General features: G+C 41.4%; 1 protein-coding gene across 1 annotated transcript in view; it reads left to right on the plus strand.

Moving 5' to 3' along the window:
* ANO8 (anoctamin 8) overlaps positions 1 to 21,919 on the plus strand; it is a 70,040-nt gene that overhangs the window by 13,666 nt on the left and 34,455 nt on the right. Inside the window, exons 3-6 of the mRNA XM_081312661.1 lie at positions 9,330 to 9,462; positions 12,113 to 12,251; positions 13,704 to 13,800; positions 17,351 to 17,467. Of these exons, the coding sequence (XP_081168787.1) occupies positions 9,330 to 9,462; positions 12,113 to 12,251; positions 13,704 to 13,800; positions 17,351 to 17,467 (486 nt within the window). The remainder of the gene's footprint in view (positions 1 to 9,329; positions 9,463 to 12,112; positions 12,252 to 13,703; positions 13,801 to 17,350; positions 17,468 to 21,919) is intronic.

Here is a 21,919-nt window from a genome sequence, read left to right on the forward strand (position 1 = left end):
AACATACCTTTACTCGAAAATAAGCCACTTGGAATTCCATGGGGTATATTTTGAAGGAAGCAGACCAACTTAATTATTCATGTTTGTAAATTGCAACTTAATTAATTTCCCTATCCTATCTAAAAACTGCATTTCTCAAACATCCAATTTATATTTTTCCCATCCATAACTCTGTTGTTCAGTTCAGAGGAGACAACTGGGAAAATAAAAGCCTAACCACAGTTATCTCAGCTCTGTAAACTCATGCCTAAGGGAGGACTAGAACTCCCAGTCTCCTGGTTTCTAGGTCAACCCCTTAACCACTATTCCAAACTAATTCTCAGTTTAGGTGATGGATAGAACTAAACCAGTGTGGTTTAGAAACTAGTTTAGGAATGACCAATATACTGTACATGTGAACCAGACACTTATGATTAATTTAAGGAAGCATGGATAAAACAGACCATGACCTAACATGATAGGTGAGCTCAGCCAGGGTGTGAGAAGTTGTTTTTTTGCCTCTTTGTGTTAGCAGAAGGAAGAAAACCAAACATGTGCTTGAAAGGAGATGCCAACCCAGGACAGACGCCAAATCGTAATGGAATATGGAGGTGCAGGAAAGTTGGGGGAAGGAACACTTCTGCACTTAAGCTTTCCGATTCCTTTTGAATCACCGCCAGTGGGGAGGCATTTACAAGCAGATATCACTTGGGAGAAAGGAGCTTGCATCACCCCAGGTCATTCAAAAACATAGCTAAAAACTGATGACTAATTGCATTTTGCAGCTCTTCAGCCACTATTGCAAAGGATGATCTGTTATGACATTTAAGGATATTCTGTAGGAGTAATGATTCACCCACAAGTCCAGAGGAGCCCCAAAGTTCTGATATATATATATATATCAGATAAAAGGTATGACTGACTGATGAGAACAAAATAAGTTCGAAATGGCCATATCAGCCTCCCTAATTCTTTATTAGCAATTTGAATAATTTACACAAATAATGAACTGTCGTAAGTTGTGACTATAGCCTGCGGATAGCCTTGGGTTAGGCTGAAACAGGAAAGAAGATTTAACCAGCAAGGTATTCAAAAGACTTGACAAATACTTAACACACACACACACACACACACACACACACGTATACATATATACGTATATACATCATATATACATATATACATCCATCCATCCATCCATCCATACATACATACATACATACATACATATATAAAAAAAAGCTATATATATATATATATATATATATATATATATATGTGTAGATCTTTGGTCATTCGGGTTTTTTCCCACGTAGAATTGGAGGTATCAGGGCAACGTTTATATAATGTTTTATTGATTTTTACATTTAAATATTTAAAAAGCAATGTGGCGGCTGAGTTAATCGATAATTCAATAACATAGAAATATCTTTACTACAAGTTTCAGACTACTACATTAAATATTTCCTCTCTTTTCCCTTTAGTATTTACTGTCTCATGTTTAAACTAATACAATTCTTATTGTATCAATTAAATAAAAATACCTTTACTTCATTTATCAATAATTTTTAGTTTATACATATCCTGGTTATTTTAACATTCAATCTCTATAGACTATCAATGTCCTAATTAGTTTTTCCCAATTTTTAGTTTCCCATTAATATTTAAATTTAATGTTTAATATTTATAATTTCCAAGTTTTAAATAACCATAGTTCCCTTTCTCCCAATTCATCACAAAATCTAATGTTCAGGATACACGTCTTATCTATTTGAATATATTCTATTTCTCACCATCGTACATCAACTAGTTAATAATACAGTATAACATTCTTATTTTCTATTAATTTCTAAATGTCTTAAATTTAGTAACAAAAAATTCTCTTATTTCAACATTAAATACTTCCTCTCTTTTTCTCTTGATGTCTACTCTCTCATATTTAAGCTAGTAATTTTTCATATTTATTACATTTACCAATAGATTTTAGCTTATATATATCTTAATTATTTTTACATTCAACCTTTATAAGTAAATTAATATTCAATTTTAACTTTTAATATTTATACTTCCAAGTTTTAAATAACCAAAGTTTTCTTTATCTCAGCTCATGACAAAATCTAATATTCAATGTACACATCTTGTCTATTTGAGTATGTTCTATTTTAATTCTCACTAATAAGTCCAACCCCCAATTTTCTTTAGCATAATTCTAGCTTTCTTTCTTTGCCAACTAGCCTTCCATGTCCGTGCTTTTAAGTCAACAAATAGATCTCTCCTGTGTTATTATATATATTGTTTGGAGTAGAAAAGGCCATCCAGTCGCCAATTTTTTGGAAGGATTAACAGATTGTCTCTCTATTTTTCCATCTCGACGTAGTTGTCCTGAAATATTTGTCTTCCCTTCAGTCTGTTCTTTTTCTTGATCCTCAAGTTTCTTTTGGTTAACATAGAAAGTCTTTTCCCTTTTCCATGTTGTCAGTCTCTTTTCTGGGTTTTCCATTAACTGTGTTTGTTGATCAATTGAATCTTCTATCATAGTATTTAATTGTTCCACTTCTTCTATTATATTCTGTGTAGTTGATTCTTTAGTTGTAATCAAAATTTGGGTTTGTATATCTAGGCTGACATCTGTAGCTTCTTATTTCATCAGTAGCTGTAAGAATAGTTTCATAAATTGCTTTCAACATAAAGAGAATCTGTTCCTGATCTTCATCATGTTCTCTTAGTAGGGGGTTAAGTTTAAAGGTTTACAATCAGAGAATGAAAATAATTTTGTCACTGATTGTAGAACACAGCTGGGCTTCTTACAGCTGATATCTGTCAAGTTTACAGTCTTATCTATAGTTTGGGCTTAAAGCCAAGTCTCTTTTAGCCATAACAAATTGTAATATCAGGGTTAGTCACAAGATGTCACCCTTTTTAGGTCCCAAATTTTTATAATCCTTTATCTAATTTTACTTCTTTTTGTAAGTAAAAACCCAAATCTTCAATAAGAATAAGAAGTCTTTTAGTCCACAGATTTTAGAAAAATAAAGATCCAATCAGAATCATGGTATTCTTACAACGTTTTAAACTCCCCTGGATAGTCAGTCGCCGCTGTTTTTAGAGGGTGGGATAGAATCTCCCTTCCCTCTCTCCACAGGGGGGTGGGAAATACTTTGGGCAGCTTATGCAGGTAAAAAAAATAGTTAGGATTGAAGAGAAGTAGATCTTGCCCAGTCTCATCCATGCTGCTTTGTAGGTGCCTGATGGTAAATTTGACTTTGGCTGTCTGCAGCCTAGTGACGAGCCATATTGCTATGGCCAGTCTTTCATCCACCAGTTTGGAGGGCTGCCCCAGATCAAGCGAAAGGGCTACCGCCCTCCCGCGATCAAGCGGGGATCCCCTCCTTGCTGGTCGCCCCTACAGGGTGACTTTCAACCCTTTCCAGGGTCCCCCAGCAGTGCGAAATCGGACATGTAAGACGGAGCTCGCCTTCTGGACATCTGTGGTGGCTGTGGCGGCAAACCAGAAGTCCTCTCATAACTGATAAATTAATGTCAGGCCTCAAAACCAAGAAAGACACGTGCTGGAATCAGATCTTATTGGTTGGCTACACATGAGGGACTCAGAATCAGAATTGAGCTGGAAGGGACCTTGGAGGTCTTCTTGTCCAACCCCCTGCCCAGGCAGGAGACCCTATACTATTTCAGACAAGAGGCTGTCCAGTCTCTTCTTAAAAATCTCCAGTGATGGAGCACCCACAACTTCTGAAGGCAAGCTGTTCCACTGGTTGATTGACCTCACTGTTAAGAAGTTTCTCCTTAATTCCAGGTTGCTTCTCTCCTTTAGTTTTCATCCATTGTTTCTTGTCTTGCCTTCTGGTGCTTTGGAAAATAAGTTGACCCCCTCCTCTTGCTGCAGCCCCTCAAATACTGGAATACTGCTATCGTGACACCACCTAGTCCTTCTTTTCTCTAGATTGGCTATAACCAATTCCTGCAACTGTTCTTATCAGGCCCTTAATTATCTTTGTTGTTCTTCTCTGTACTTTTTCCAAAGTCTCAACATCGTTTTTGTAACGTGGTGACCAGATCTGGATGCAGTATTCCAGGTGTGGTCTTACTAAGGTTTTATAAAGTAGTACTAATACTAATAGCAATTTTCTTTATTGTTCCACACCGATAGACAGAATTGTGGCATCTAAGTACTGTACTAGTTACATCCGGCATATACCGTATTCTGAGCTATTAGGGAGGGCTGTCTTCACCCTATTTCTCTCACATTTAATATCTGGAATGAGCTGCCTCTTATTCCTGTGGAATGCACTCTCCTGGGAATGCAGCCTACTATATCCCATCACAATCAATCTTCCTATTTGATGGTTTTGTTCAGGCATAGGCTTCATCCTCCAGTTTGCAAGCTTTGACCTATGTCTTCAACACTGCATGGTCTCCAGGCCTTCTATCAGTTAATTTGCTAATGGGCAAATTGATGCATCTTCTCTGTTTGATATCAATGGATATGTATGAACATTAAGGCATCTTGCAGTAGGCATCCAGCTGTTTTACATAAGTTTTGCTGCAGATGCATATTTGAGTCACAGCAATAACCTACTGAAAGACAGTGTTTTGCTAATGTGTCTTTAACTTAAAAATTGATGGCACTTGGTTTTTCAATCCGCAGAATTAAAGAATACAGCACTTAGCAAATAGAGATGCAATTCAACAAATTATGATTAAGGGACATGATACAGTCAGTGAAAAAAGAATAATAGCGTAGTTAACATTTCCTTCTAAAAATGTGATATAACATAAGCTCTTTACCATGAGTTAAATAACCCTAACCTTAACCCAATCTAAAGAAAATATCAAGCTGGCATGACTCTATGTGTGACATTTGTTGTGTGGATAGATCTTGTGTTGCAAGATTTTGGCTGAACATTGGGAGAAATTCTTGGTCCAAACTGGTTCGTTATTGGAACGTTATTAATGGTGATGGATTTGAAGTTCTTCCAGCATAGATAAAGGAGAATATTTGTAGCTCAGAGTTGACATGAGGGCCCTTGTTGTTCTCTGAGCTTGGTTGTTTTCTTGCAGACCTTTCATTACCCAAACTAAGTAACATCAAGGGACGCGGTGGCTCAGTGGGTTAGGACGCTGAGCTTGTCGATCAGAAGGTCGGCAGTTTGGCGGGTCAAATCCCAAGTGCCGCGTAACAGAGTGAGCTCCTGTGACTCGTCCCAGCTTCTGCCAACCTAGCAGTTTGAAAGCACGTAAAAATGCAAGTAGAAAAATAGGGACCACTACGATGGGAAGGTAACAGCGTTCCGTGCGCCTTTGGCATCTAGTCATGCCGGCCATATGACCACGGAGACGTCCTCGGACAAGCGCTGGCTCTTCGGCTTTGAAACAGAGATGAGCACCGGCCCCTAGAGTTGGAAATGACTAGCACGCATGTGCCGGGGAACCTTTACCTTTTTTTAAGTAACATCATCAGAGCGTTGATGATGTTACATCTGCAAGAAAGCAACCATGCTCAGAGAGCAACAAGGTCCTCTCAGCATTCTTCACATTATCCTTGGTAATGGATTCATTTGGACCTAGAGAGAATTTCTCATTCATTCATTCATTCATTCATTCATTCATTCATTCACAGAGGATTTCCCATTTATTTATCAATCAAATTTATATGGCCACCCATCTCACACAAAGTGACTCTGGGCAGCATACACTTGCAATAAAACTCAACAAATTACAGGTAGTTCTTGACTTATGATCACAGTTGGTGACCAGAACTGTTGCTAAGTAAAGTGGTTGTTAAGTGAGTTGTGCCTCATTTTATGACCTTTTTGCCATGGTTGTTAAGCAAATCACTGCAGTTGTTAAGTGAATCATGCAGTCGTTAAGTGCATCTGGCTTCCCCCATTAACTTTGCTCATCAGAAACTTGCTGGCATGGTCACAAATGGCAGTCACAATGACCGGGATGCTGCAACAGTTGTAAATACATGCCGGTTACCAAGCAACCAAATTTTGATAAGATGACTGTGGGGAGGCTGCAATGGTTGTAAGTGTGAGGACTGGTTGTAAATCACTTTTTTCAGTGCTGTTCTAACTTTGAATAGCTGCTAAACAAATTCTTGTAAGTTGAGGACTACCCATAAAACGTTATATAAAAGCCATTTAAAATAGTTAAATATGAATAAAAAAACAAGGTGACAAAAGGGAACATACCAGATGATACAGCCCACACATGGGCTCTCTGTTGGCGGGTGATCCCCAGGCTTCCTGAAAAAGTCATAGTTTAAGGAATTTGTGGAAGGGTTGGGGCCAATCTCACAGAGGGGAGGGGAGATTTGATGTCCAAAGGTTGGATACCCGAGACCAGCATCTACCAAACAGGTTCATGCTAAATACCAAATCCAAATACTGTATTTCATGCTAGGGCTTAACATAGATCTCTTAAAACATACATTCATGTAAATGTTGGGTTCCATTTAAAAGCATATGCAGTATTCCGATATTTTCACAAATTAACAAGGTACATGTTTTGCCCTAAACAGAAAAATTGTAAAAAGGAGCTGGCTTGGAACTAAAATGTGACATAAATTTACAGAGCTGGTATGATTTAAGGACTAAACTAATTATTGTGTTCATGGATTTGTTGGTATGAAAGAAGAAAAGTATCCCTGTTTATAATGTCATGGGAAATTGTACACTCTCTGTAACTAGATCATATGTAAGGGTGTAGGTCTATACATATGTTGTATATATAGTATGTTTAAATGTGTGTTGTGTATGTGTACACTTTGAGAGCAAGCAACTAAATTTCATTTTTAATGTGTGCCATTGTGCCCACAGTAAAAAATGACAATAAAAGTTATCTGTCTGTCTGCCTGCCTGCCTGCTACCACCTACCTACCTATCTATCTATCTAGAATGTAACATTATTCACTATAAAATGTGATCAAACCATGTGATAGAAAAGACAGCAACTCTGAGTTCACACTACATCGGACTAAAATGGGTTTTGGTGATGTGTGATCTATTGTGCTGCAAGAGCACAATTCTTTTTTTAACATTTGATTGGAACCAAGGCATTATGTTAATCCATAGTATGGTATATTTGGTTAAAATATGTGTGCACAGCAATTCTTGTTTCATTATCCTGGTTTAGGCTGTTATCTGAATCTGTCCAGAGTGTCAATAATCATAGATTATATTGTGCAATCATATTGCTCGATTTATGGGGCCGATACCACTACCCTCTCTTATAGCTTTTCTGTTTTCCTCTGTTTTTTTCATTTTTTTCTAATTGTCCACAAAATCCATTAAATAGAGAAAGATGGAATATCTTTACAATGGCTTACGACTGATAGCACTTACTGCTTCTTATTTAAAAGCACATGGTCACTCCGAACATTATTTTGTGCTCATTAATGTCTTTAATCTACTTTGTATTAATATTAATACCTGGCCTTCTCTAAAATAAGCCTGCAGTCATCTCAGTGATGTCCATAACAAGATCATATGTGGTCCAGCAGTTAATTAATTAGATTTAAATAGCATCATAGGCACATGACAGTTATAAACTTCAAGAGAGACAGAAAGACAGAAAGTTGTGCAAGAGAATTGGAGTGAGAAGTAATGTGCCAGTTTGTTTGGTTTTTTTTCTACTACATCAGAGCATCAGAAGAGACTGTGCAGGTTTTAAACAGAAGCAACACGAGGCAGTAAATAGAACGATGCATGGAAATTATTTTCACTGTCCTGGGAAAATAATACTTAATTGGACTGCATTCACTCAGCATCACTACACACTTTGGGAATGAGCCTAAAACTATTTTCACTAAAGGCCTACCAAGCTTATTAGATTTATATCCTGGCATTCCTCCCAGAACTCAAGAAAGTCTATGTAGCTAGCTTTCTCTCCAACTCTTGCTCACAGCGACAGTCCTGTGAGGCAGGTTTTGGTGAGAGACCAGGACTGACCTCAAGTCCATCAGTGAACTTCATAGTGGAGATGCGTTTGATCCTGGATATTTACTGCAGCAAAATATATGGGGAACTAGAATTTCCTAGGACAGGAGTGCTGACAATGTAAATAATCCCCTGTGACCTTGCACAGAGATGGGAAGCATAAATGAGGGCATCCTCTAATCTGTGAAAAAGGAGGGAGGACGTTGAAGGTTATAACATGGTTGCAGCAACCATAACTGTCAGAAGACAATTAACTGCTGAGTTTGAGTGAGCAATAAAGATTCTGCACTGGTTGTGCTGGATGGAAGTGTGGGAGACTTTAGCTTAGGTGTAACCAGATGAAAAAGAGGAGATTCTGACATTGAACACTAAACCACAGTTTTGGTGATGCCCATGCTAAAGTTATTCCTGAACAAGGATAAAGTCATCGGGCTGATGCAATAGATGTGTCAGTTTTGATGGGGGAATTGCTTAATGCATGATTTGAAAACTGCAGTGAATGCAACAAACAACAGCAAGTGAGATGGCTAGCTGCTATCATAAAATACCACTGATTGCCATTTGGTTCCTGGACTAATTGAAACCTTAGAAAGATTTACAGTATATACCGGTAATAGAACCCCTATAGTCAGCAGCTTCTGCAAAATTGGATTACTATGTCAAAATTGGCAAGATGGCGAATGGAGTATCACAATAAAGTCCATCAGCTTGCACTGACTCTGTGTCAGTGACTCTGCCATTTTGCTGACTTCGATGAACAGAGCCTTGGAAGTGGCTATCCATGGGAAATACGTTTGGTGTCAACCAGGAAGAAGGTTTTCTGCATTGTTTTGGAAGCTGTCTGGAACGTACATCGTGTTGAGCGCTTTTATATTCATTCAGCTCAGCACCAGAGTTTGTGACAGAGCTGCCACATGAATGGATCTCCACCAGTTAGGTTGGTTTTTGCTGACATGGAGGCCCCATGTCAATATACCAAATTATGCCAAGGCCTGTGATTGCCCTTTTATTTTCTGTCTCTTGGGAGTGTTAGTCTTACCCAATGTCATATTGGGCATTATTTATGACGCAGGGAAGACGTAACTGGTGCCTCCTAATTATAGCTGAACTCTAATCCCCAGAAGGCCCAGCCAACATAGTTAATAATCAGGGATCCAGAGAGTACCATAGTAGGTTTCCAGCTCTGCTCAAAAGCATTGGAATCACACACGTGGGTGTTTGGGATGTTTGGGGTGTTTGGAGTGTGTTTTTATGTTTGGAGTGAGTGAGTGAGTGAGTGAAAGAATGAATGAATGAGTGAATGAATGAACGAATGAATGCCATTAACTCCCAATTGGAGGAAGCGCTACTAGTCTTCGCATTATTAGAAATTTTGTTTCATCCTACCAGATACAACTGATGACCACACATTACTATGGTTGTTGAACCACATCCGTTTGGGAATCCCAGAGCTCATCATCCAGATTCGGCACCACAAGCACACCCGGGTCTATGCATTCTTTGTCACAGCAACTTATGAAAGGTAAATCCTTTTGGAGGTTGGCAAGAGGGAAAGATGGGCAAGTTGTCAGCAATAGATGGGCGATAAAGACTTAGACAGCCTAGTACAACCTTGGCTCTTTTATGACTCGTGGACTTCAACTCCCAGAATTCCTGAGCCAGCCATGCTGAGGAGAAATGAAGAGGTTTCCATGCTGAGCCATGCTGGCTCAGGAATTCTGGGAGTTGAAGTCCACGAGTCATAAAAGAGCCAAGGTTGCTTACCCCTGGCCTAGTAATTGAACTACTGCTGGAGGAGGCACTAGATTAGAAGACTAGTCTAAAGCAGGGTTTCTCAGCCTTTGAGCACGCTGGCTGGAGAATTCTGGGAGTTGATGTTCAAATATCTTAAAAGTTGATAAGCTTGAGAAACATTGGTTTAAAGACTTGGAGATGGAGCAAAACCATGAAAATGGATATATTTTCCAACATTACATGGTGCAGGCTTATATAGAATCAGACTACAGGTAGTCCTCGATTTACAACCATAATTGAGCTTCAAACTTCTGTCACTAAGTGAAAACATTTGTTAAGTGAATTTTGCCCCATTTTGCGAAGTGTCTTGCCACAGCTGTTAAGTGAATCACTGCAATTGTTAAGTTAGTAACATGGTTGTTAAGAGAATCTGGCTTCCCCATTGACTTTTCTTGTCAGAAGGTAGCCAAAGATGATCACATGATCCTGGGACACTGCAACCGTCATAAATATGAGTCAGTTGCCACATGTCTGAATTTTGATCGCATGAAGTGTGAAAAACGGTCATAAGTCACTTTTTTCAGTACTGTTGTAGCTTTGAATGGTCACTAAATTAACTGTTGTAAATTGAGGACTACCTGTAATAGTCCATTTGAGCCAGGATTATTTTCTCTAACGTCAACAAATCTCCAAATCTTAATTTGGAAAGCTTGGAATTGAGCCCAAAAGCTTATGCATGCAAAATAGAATAGAATAGAATAGAATAGAATAGAATAGAATAGAATAGAATAGAATAGAATAGAATAGAATAGAATAGAATAGAATAGAATAGAATAGAATAGAATAGAATAGAACTGGAAGGGACCTTGGAGGTCTTCTAGTCCAGCCCCCCACTCAAGCAGGAGAACCTATATACCATCTCAGACAAGTGACTTTGAGATTTACAGAACAGATGGCTGAAAATACATTTCTTCCTGGTCTTTTAATGTAGGACAGTGTCAGGCCCAAACCCAGAGATGACACAGCAAAATCCAATTGAGTTCCACTCTTTATTTGCTTATACCTAATGGACAGCATTGTCCCAAACAAACCTAAAAGCAGTCATCTTTTAAAACCATTCATTTAGTGAATATTCAAAATTACAATGACACTGAAAAAAGTGACTTATGACCAGTACTCACACTTATGACTGTAACAGCATTCCCATGATCAAATTCTGGTGGCTTGCCAACCAGCATGTATTTATGATGATTGCAGCATCTCAGGGTCATGTGATCACCATTGATTACCTTCCCAGTTGGCTTCCAACAAGAAAGTCAATGGGGGAACCAGCTTTGCTTAACAACTACACGATACACTTAACAGTCGTGGCAAAAAAGTAATCAAATTGGGTGTGACTCACTTAACTGTTGCCTTAACAATGCAAATTCTGGTCCCAATTGTGTCGTATGTCAAGAACTACCTGTGTAACCTTCTGCTCTGTTCAATATATCCTGAGAGATTCTAGGGTGTAGCTATCCTCCCCACAAGAGACTCCACAGTTTCTCTGAGAAAGCTGGAACTTTTTAAGAAGCGATTGGACAAACATTTGTCTGAAATGCTATAGGGTGTCCTGCCTGAGCGGGGGGGGGTGGATTAGAAGACCTCCAAGGTCCCTTCCAACTCTGTTATTCCGTTATAAAGTTTTGTGTTGCCAAAACTCTGCCCCACTGCTCCTCCAGGTGCATTTCCATCGGAGAGAGAGTGCAGAATGCAACATACTGTAGGTAATATAATCTGTGACATTCTTGTAGTCTCTTAAAGGTCATCTGCTGAGTCCAATTTCTCCTTAATCAAAGTAAACATAAAATAGTAAAACTACTTGCCGAGTTACAGAAAGCAGTAGATAAATCTTACTATATTTAATGTTGTAGATCAGTCTTTTTCATTCTGGTGTCTTATAGTTGTACTGACGGGCACCAACTTGCAAATGACTGGTATATACACACCAAAATCAATACATGACATATTTACTTATTAAATTTATATGCTACCTATCTTACTGTCAGGTGCCTCCGGGCAGAGAGAAAGAAGCCCCATTATTCCAGCAAATGTAGAAAACACAAAACAAGGTAGAGCAGAAATTGTAATTCTTCTTTTACATTCCTAGCCAGCATAGTGAAGGGAAAGGAATGCTGGGAGCTGTAGTTTAGCAGCTAGAAGGGGTAACAGGTTTAGTGTTCTAATTCTGAGTGGATTTTCTTAGGGCCTTTTTCCCATTGCTGATTTGAAATATTTTTCACCCACCTTTCGGTCAGCAAAAAACTACTGACATGGATTCCGGTGCTAGCTAAAAAATTTTGCAGACTTCCATTATCAAGATCATCTTCAGATTTCTCATCCAAAACCTGAAGGTAAACCTCATTTTCTCACTCTCCTGTTTGCCCCTCTCTTGGCAGTTTGCTCCGGGGGGCAGACGAGATTGGTTTGCGGAAGCCTGTGAAGGCCGAATTTGGGGGTGGCATGCGCAGTTTCTCCTGCGAGGAAGATTACATCTACGAGAAGATAGAAAACGAACTCTATTTTTTCACTTCTCAGGTGAGTCCTCTGGGGCAGGGAAAAGGAGAAAATCTCCTAGCACTGATGATGTTACCTAGTTTGGGTAATGAAACGTTGGCAAGAAAACAAGCAAGCTCAGGGAGCACCATGTCAACCCTGAGCTACAAATATTCTCCTTTATTAGAAAAATCTCCTTCCCTTTGGTTCTAGTTGCTGTTTGGTAGGAAATCCATTGATTGTTAAAGATGTCTACAGACGATCCTGCTGGGTTGATTGAAAAATTTGCTAGGCCAGACAAACTCCGGGTTGCACAAAGACTTATTATTTCAGTGATCTCAGGCAGAGACCTCCCCGATTTGTCCCCAAGGAGCCATGTTTTATTAATAGTTTGCCACTCTGCACGGAGGCTCTGTAGACTCCTTATAGCTAATGGCCCTCCATTTCTCTTTCTAACTTGGTTAATAAACAGGACTATGTGTTGCAATCGTGTCCCCAAAGCTTTGGACAAGGCATCTGAAATCCCTATGAACACTGCCCACAAATTGCAATGTTTATTGAAGGCAAAGAGGGAGGATCATGTTGACAGGATTGTATTCATTTAGTGTGAAATTCAATGAAATTCAGTGGAAATGAAATCAAATGCCATTCAAGGCCAAGAATGCCTCATGGCTTGGTTTGTCATAATCCAGACTTCTGACTCCAGCAGCCTAATTAGCACAATATTTCAATTAGACTAATAGGCGAATTCACCCACTTTGCATTCATTGGATGAATTTTGAACACAAGAGAGCACACTGACACACCCTCCTCTGGCTCTCCTTTCTTATCCCATGAGCTCCATGTTTGGAGATCAAATGTTCTTCCTCCCTCTGGGATCCCGTGGGAGCATCCGCTTAGCCCCTCATTGCCAAATGCTTTTGTTCATTTAGGGCAGGAGTCTCCAAACTTGGCAACTTTTAAGACTTGTGGACTTCAATTCCCAGAATACCTCAGCCAGCCGTGGTGGCTAGGGAATTCTGGGAGTTAAAGTCCACAAGTCTTAAAGTTGCCAGGTTTGGAGATCCCTGACTTAGGCCTTCCCTTTCTAACTCCTGCTCTTTCACATGCTGTGTACCAAAACAGGGTCAGTCTGGGTGGGTCATGGGGCACCCCCTATCCAATGCCCCCCATATTTGCACTCTGCTGCTCCCAGCTACGTTAATAGCTTTATCACATTTGCAGATCAGATCTGCCCTGCACAAAGCAATATTTCCTGCATGGACAGCTTTGTTGAGTGGGGTTATTTTCTCAGTCCTGGAACAGTCTGTCCTCTGTCTTTGCTTTGGATGGAGTCGTGTGTCCTGATTCACAGCTGGCTGGAACATTGTGGTCTAGTAGGAGAGAATTAATGGCTTTTAAGAGAGCTGTAGAGACCTGATCCAGTCATGGACATGGCTTTGAATGAGAGGTTGGTGACCCAAACTCTTCATGGCTTTTCCCTTCTGCTTTCAGGAACGCCAAAACATCATCAGGTATTGGCTGGAGAACCTGCGGGCCAAGCAGGGTGAAGTGCTTCACAACATCCACTTCCTGGAAGGGCAGCCAATCAGTGAGTTGGGGATGAGGGCCAGCAGGTGGGATGTGCTAAGTGCTGTGTCTCTGCCAGTTAAAACCAGGATTTTATTTTTATTTTTTTGCACAAGTTTCCATGCCATGCTAAATCTTCTCCTGTGCCATGTCTTTCGCTAGAAAAGCCTGGTTTTGAAATTGAATATTTATATACCTCTTATTCAAATTTTTGTAGCCACCCATCTCATATGTATGACAACAAGCAACTTACAAACGATTAAATATATATATATATATATGTATATGTATATATGTATATGTATATATGTATACGTATATATGTATATGTATATATAAAAAGAACGACATAACCATTTAAAAATAAGAGGAAAATAACATAAAAGCATATAAAAACGATGTGAAATACATAAAACGTTCAGCCCATAGTATTCCTTTACTTATGACCATTCATTTTGCTATTGTTCGAAGTTAGGTCTGGGTTGAAAAAAGTAACTTATGACCCTTCCTCGCACTTAACAATGTTGCAGCATCCCTTTGGTCACATGATGAAAATTTGGGTGCTTGGCAACCAGCATGTATTTGTAATGGTTGCGACATCCCGGAATCAGTGATTATCAGCCAGCTTCTAACAAGCAAGGTCAATAGGGGAAGGCAGATTCATTTAACATAGGGGTCTTGGCCACTTTAAGACTTGTGGACTTCAACTCCCAGAATTCCTCAGCCAGCATGGTTGGCTGGGGAATTCTGGGAGTTGAAGTCCACAAGTCTTAAAGTGGCAAAGTTTGAGGACCATCTGGTTTGACAGATAACACGATTTATTTAACAACCACAGTGATTTGTTTAATGAACGCAGCAAAACAAAGGTTGTAAAACTGGGTGCAACTCACTTAATGACTGCTTCACTTAATGACAGAATTTCTGGTCTTAATTGTGGTCATAAATCAAGGATTACCTGTAATACCATTCATCAAAACAGTCAGTGCAGCCACTGGTCGCCTTGCTGGTTGATTAAACCATGGCCTTTGAGACCTTGCAAAAAGTCAGAAAGGGATATAATGGCCGCATCAAATAAAAAAAAACCTAATCTCATAAATCCAGGCATGCTCATGTCCATTAATTTGGATTGTCTTATCTGTGATTTAGTTTAACAAGAGAGTGGTTGGATTGGGGTTAGTAGCTGGAATACCTGGGCCAAACCTGGCCCTTTGAAGGGAAAGTCTCAGGTCTTCACCTGTCGACCTTGAAATAAAACTGCTGTAATTGGAATTTTATCTGAACATATTGGATGAGACAGGCACCACTTCTTCCTTCCTTCCTAAGGGGCACCTTGTAAATTGAATCATAGATCAAGACCATTTTTAAAAAGAACATTTAATATTCACCTGCCAAATTAGATGCTTTTGTTCCTTCCCTGCCCCCAATTCCCATGTTCAAACCATCCCTGAAATGGATCGTGCTGAAAAGAATTTTAATGAGGTGAAAATTTAATTAGGGCAAAGTGTAGAATTGCAAGTGCAGGAGAATGAAGAAAATTAACAGAAGAGCATTTGTCTTCGCCTTCCTTCACCTCTGGACAGCTGAGGTGTCATCTAAATATTTAATAGAAATCCAAATAATTACAAATTTCCCTGAATTATAGCTCCTTCTTGTGGTGTAGGGTGGGGTGGAGAGGGGCCAGAGGAGGGGCTAGATAGCCTAAAGCACCCTTTCCTTAAAAAGATGAGGGTGCTGTAAAGTCAGAGAGGGTAAAATGGCTGAAAATTATGGTTACAGTACAGATAATCCTTGACTTACAGTCATTCGTTTAGCGACTCTTTTGAAGTTATAACAGTACTGGGGGAAAAACCAGTCCTTGCTCTTATGACCATTGCAGCATTCCCAACAGTCACGTGATCAGAATTTGGGTGCTTAGCAACAGGCATGTAGATAAGACGGTTGCAGCATCTGGAGCTCGCCATTTGTGGCCTTCCCAGGTGGCTTCCAACAAGGAAAGTCAGTGGGGGAACCTGGCCACATGATTCACTTAACAACTGCAGTGATTCATTTAACAAGAGTGGCAGAAAAAAGGTTGCAAAATTGGGTGCTACTCACCTAACAACTGCCTTCCTTAGCAATGGAAATTCTAATCCCAACTGTGATCGTAAGTTGAGGACCATCTGTATTTGCACCTAAGGAAACCAGATAGCACCAAGGAGAAAGAAATTGCACAGGAATCGTACCTAGTTCAAAAATGGAAATGAAATAAATGTGAGGGATGAATGTGAGGAGGAATAATAAAGATAGGTTGGCTATTGTATGAGGGCTAAGCATTAGGTCCCACACACGTTATTTTAGTCTGTCTTAATCATTGCTGTCAAAAGCATCAAGGCACATAAAAGGTGAGCTTTGTTCATCCTGACTTTTTTCACCATGCTGTGCAGAAACCCTGATCACTATAATAATATATCCTAAACATGTATTAGTATGCACTTGAAAGGAAGATGAGGTCGACTTTAAAACAGTCACTCTCTAAAAGAGATTAAGGGGGGGAAAAACCTGTCTATCCTTCCAAAAGCCACACAATTTAATCCTAACGCTGCTTTTAGAAAATCCCTTAACATTTATCACATACAGCAGATCATGGTGGAAAGCAATTTTATCACCCCATGCTGATTCTAGACTGTTATTCCTTGGTTCTTGGTATTTCCTTTTCCAATATAGTAATATATCCATTGTTTTTCACTGTTCGTCACTGTTTCCTGCTTGTTTTATTGTTCTAAAAAGTTGCACGACATCTAGATTGGTTCTGTTGATTGAGGTAGTTTATAAAGTGAACAAAGGAAATTTGGATAAATATTTATCCAAGATCTGTTTGAGGGCCATAACACACCACATGTTTATTATTCTTTCTCTCTCTCTCTCTCTCTCTCTCTCTCTCTCTCTCTCTCTCTCTCTCTCTCTCTCTCTCTCTCTTTGTTTTTTTTGGTTTTTGTACTTTGAGTTCAGTTGTTCCTCTTTCATATTGTGGTATTTAAACGGAGCAAGCTCAAGTTGTATCGATTTTGCTCATGCACCAAATGACCAAGCTTGCCTCTGGGTCTGACTTGAGCATAATTAGAAAATAAAAAGAGTAAGCCAGCTTAGTCTCTTGTTTGAAAGAGTTTACACCTGTAAGGCAAACAAAACATAGGCAAAACAGGACAATCCAGAACCCCCTGAGGAACTACGTATAGTGAGGAACAGCCTCACTGTTTACCTTCTAGTAAATAATTGCTATTTTATAAATAGACCAAAACAGAAACACCCACAGCCCGTTGTAGTTCCTTGAGATTAATGCTCATGGCACATTCTCAACAGTCTGAATGGGCTTTCCACCTCAAAAGGCTGCCCCCTTCATGCTCTGGAGTACATTTCCAGATTAAGTCTGTTTTGTGGCTTATTGCTAGCACAGTGGCTATCTGCCCAGGGACATGCTTGGCCATGATAGTGTCAAGGAATGGGGCCCAGGGGTCCGTGGTTAGTGTGGAGAGCTAAAAAAAAGAGATTTCTGGATCTTTGCTCTGCTCTGTTCTTCTTCTTTCTTTTCACAGTCCCTGAGCTGGCTGCTCGTGGTATCCTCCAGCAAGTGTTCCCCATCCACGAGCAACGGATTCTGAACCGGCTGATGAAATCATGGGTACAAGCCATTTGTGAAGCCCAGCCTTTGGGTATGGCCCCTTGATTCACATAGGTCCCTGCCTAGAACATTTACCTCCACACTTCTATTTTTTTTCCTCACTGCATTCTACTAAAGTAGCTCACAGGGTTTGTTCTGCTTTATTGGAGTTGAAAATTAATGCTCTTTTTCCCCCCGTTTGAAATGATAAACTGCCTATTGCTTGCCCAGCACAAAAGTCCTGACTCTCTAATATGATCTGAACCTATCCATTTTTCTGTAAATGTGGTAAAGAAACTAAATTTATTTCATGCTGAAATAATATTTCATTATGAAATAATGAAATAATAATATTTCATTATGGATGGAAACTAATCAAGGAGAGAAGCAACCTAGAACAAAGGAGAAACTTCCTGACAGTTAGAACAATTAATCAGTGGAACAACCTGCCTCCAGAAGCTGTGAATGCTCCAACACTGGAAGTTTTTAAGAAGAGACTGGACAGCCATTTGTCCGAAATGGTATAGGGTTTCCTGCCTGAGCAGGGGGTTGGAGTAGATGACCTCCAAGGTCCCTTCCAACTTTATTATTACTATTACTATTATAGATCAGTATAAGCATTTTACATGCAGATTTGCACTAAGTTCAGAAAACCAGATCTGCTATTACCCAGGCAAACACAGGATGGCAGTAAAGGATTATTTTTCTGAATCTTTTTGCTGCCATCTATTGGTTATACAGATGTTGCAATTCAAATACAGGGGTAGTGCAGTAGCAGTAGCAGTTGACAGCTAGAAGTTGCACATCATTTTCTAAGTGCGTGGAGTGGCTTTCATACTAAATATGAAAAAGATAATGGAAGTGAAAGAAACTCTGTATGATGGGGAAAAAGGTTGGAAATTAATTATTACTGTGAAAGTCGAGGAAGAAAGATGGATAAAGAAAAAAAGTAGTTGGGAAAAAAACAGAATAAAGACTGGTTGAGGTCAAAAGAGGCAGAGAAAATATAGTTTTTTGGAAAAGGAAGAATGATTTGAAGTTTTACATAAATCACAGATAACTATGTATCTACCTTGGTAAATGTTTATTAGAGACCTTGGAGGGACTTTGGAGTCCTAGTGGACGATCACTTGAATATGAGCCAGCAGTGTGCAGCAGCAACCAAAAAAGCTTACACAATCCTAGGTTGTCTAAATAGAGGCATGGAATCAAGATCACACGAAGTATTAATACCGCTTTATAAAACCCTAGTAACACCACACCTGGAATACTGCAATCAATTTCGGTCACCATGCTACAAAAAAGATGTTGAGACTTTGGAAAAAGTTCAGAGAAGAACAACTAAGATGATCAAAGGCCTGGAGACTAAAACATATGAAGAACGGCTGCAGGACCTGGGTTTGCTAGTCTAAAGTAAAGAAGAAATAGGGGAGACATGATGACATGATAACAGTATTCCAGTATTTGAGGGGCTGCCACAAAGAAGAGGGGGCCAAATTATTCTCCAAAGCACCAGAGGGTAAGACAAGAAACAATGGTTGGAAACTGATCAAAGAGAGAAGCAACCTGGAATTAAGGAGAAACTTCCTAACATTGAGGACAATTAACCAGTGGAACAACTTGCCTCCAGAAATCATGATGCTCCATCACTGGAGGTTTTTAAGAAGAGGCTAGACAGTCACTTGTCTGAAATGGTATAGGTTCTTCTTTTTTTTTTTGGTATAGGTTCTTCTTGAGCAGGGGACTGGACTAGAAGACCTCCAAGGTCCCTTCCAGCTCTATTCTATTCTTATTTAATTTTTATGCCCACCTACCGTATTTTCCGGCGTATAAGACGACTTTTTAACCCATGAAAATCATCTCAAAAGTTGGGGGGTCGTCTTATACGCCGGGTCATCTTATACGCCAGAAAAAAAAACAAATCAGTCGAGCGTCCCCGTTCTTGCAAAGCCGGGCCGCCCCGCGCAACTGAGCTATCTCCAGCGCGGCTACGGGACACGGCTGGGCGGGAGCATCGGGCGGCTCTCCCCACGCGAAGGCGGCGCTGCCTGTCGGCTCTTGTCCGTCGCAGAGGAGGCGAAGGCCCAACTGGCCCCGCCGGCCCTCCCGCTGCTCCCGCACTTCTGCCGGCCCCCGAGGCGCAGCGTTTCCCGGGCGGCAGGCAGCGCCGGAGGGCAGCCGCCACCCCGCCACGGCCGGCGCCTTTCCTGCTTCCCCCCCCAGGCCTTGAACTTCTCCCATTCGGCGCAGGGCGGGGCAGCTCCGCCCACAGCCTCTTTTTCATGTGCCGCTTCCCTCTCACCGTCGGCCGAGGCGCGCTCGGCCCGGGCTCCCGGTCCCTCTTCCCGGCCGGCTTCCCGCCCTGCCCCTCATGGAGCTGGACTGGGCGTGCAGCCTCTCGGTGTGGCTGCTTTTCCTGGGCAGCCTGGCGGTGCAGCTCCTGCGCTCGGACCTGTTGCTGAGCCGGCGGCTGCTGCTGTGCGTGGGGCTGCTGGCCGTCCTGCAGGCGCTGGGCCGTCCTGCCACTGCCCCTCAGCGCCGCGCTCACGGCGGCTGCCTGCTGGCTCGTCTCGGCCAGCACCGCCCGGCGGAAGTGCATCCCCGCGGGGGGGAGAGCGGTGCTGGTGACAGGTGAGTCCGGCGGGCGCGAGGCCCTCCCCTCGGGCAGCGGCAGGACGGCCCAGCGCCTACAGGACGGCCAGCAGCTCCATGCGCAGCAGCAGCCGCCGGCTCAGCAACAGGTCCGAGCGCAGGAGCCGCACCGCCAGGCTGCCCAGGAAAAGCAGCCACACCGAGAGGCTGCACGCCCAGTCCAGCTCCATGAGGGGCAGGGCGGGAAGCCGGCCGGGAAGAGGGACCGGGAGCCCGGGCCGAGCGCGCCTCGGCCGACGGTGAGAGGGAAGCGGCACATGAAAAAGAGGCTGCGGGCGGAGCTGCCCCGCCCTGCGCCGAATGGGAGAAGTTCAAGGCCTGGGGGGGAAGCAGGAGGGGCGCCGGCCGTGGTGGGGTGGCGGCTGCCCTCCGGCGCTGCCTGCCGCCCGGGAAACACTGCGCCTCGGGGGCCGGCAGAAGCGCGGGAGCAGCGGGAGGGCCGGCGGGGCCAGTCGGGCCTTCGCCTCCTCTGCGACGGACAGGGAGGGCAGGGCATGTAAGTATTTTCCGGCGTATAAGACAAAAAACCTTGAAAAACTTCTTAAAAGTAGGGGGTCGTCTTATACGCCGGGTCGTCTTATACGCCGGAAAATACGGTATTTTACAAGAAGTGACTGGGCAGCAGCATAACATAAAGTAGTCATTAGTATAAAGTTATTACTTCTATATTAAATTCATATAGTCACCCAATATATGGAAAATGGGGAATGAATGGAGAGGTATTAAGTGCAAATGCTAGCTGAGAAGTATGTAGTCTCTTGCAAGGAATCTTTGCCTCTGGGTGAACGTAATCAGAAGATTTCAGCAGTTGGTAACATCTCCTTGAACTTGGCTGACTTTGAAAAAAGCAGAGCTGGGTGATATTTACTCTAGGTGTGGGGCACCTTACAGGCTAATCTAAAAATATTTACTGTAGGTGTGGGGTAATCTAAAAATATTTCAGAAGACATTAATGGCAAATGACTTATCGTAGCCAAAAAAACAGCTGGGACATAGCTCAATGGTTGTGAGAATTTAGCTTCACTCCCAGTTAGGCTATATTGCTTGTCTCCTAAGAGTCTTCCTAGGATAGAAGCGCATGAGTAGCCATCACATTCCCATCAATTTAGGCCAGTCTTGTCAACTTGGCTGAAATGTTTTGAAGAGTAGAATGGCAGCCAATGAGTCTACTGTAATGGGGGAGTCACATCTTTCATATAAATCAAGGGTCTTCAAACTTGGCGTTTTTATGACTTGTGGACTTCAGCTCCCAGAATTCCTCAGCCAAGCATGCTGGCTGAGGAATTCTGGGAGTTGAAGTCCACAAGTCATTTAAGGGCCAAGTTTGAAGGCCCCTGATATAAATGCTGGTAATCCTCAACTTACAGCTGTAGATAAACCCAGAATTACGGTTGTAAGTAATTGCAATTGTTAAGCAAGTCGCTATGTTGCCAGACCCTATTTTACATTATTTTTTGTGGCGGTTGTTAAATGAATCTATTTTACACAATGGGCACTTTTTGCGAGAAACCAGCAAAAACCTGACAATAAACAAAAAAAATTGTAGGCTGTCAAGTGACTGGTTTTAAATTGAGGTCTATCTGTGTTTACAGTCAACAGTATGATTATTGTGTTCTGAACAGTCTTCAAGGACAGCTCCTAGAAGGCATTGTAGTAGTCCAGATGGGATATAAATAAGGCTACTTGTACTTCTAAATTTGCTTTTACGTTACCTGTCCAGAAAAAGTGTTTAGGCTGAAAAGGGTATTAGAAAAAGTTAGGAAAGTGAATGGAGATATGATTGATGGGTTGACAGTCACTTAAATCTGCTATACACTACCTGACAGCTGAGGAAAAAGGTCATTCTTGTTCC

Source organism: Vipera berus (assembly GCF_964194415.1).
Source record: "Vipera berus genome assembly, chromosome: 1".
Lineage (NCBI taxonomy): Eukaryota > Metazoa > Chordata > Lepidosauria > Squamata > Viperidae > Vipera > Vipera berus.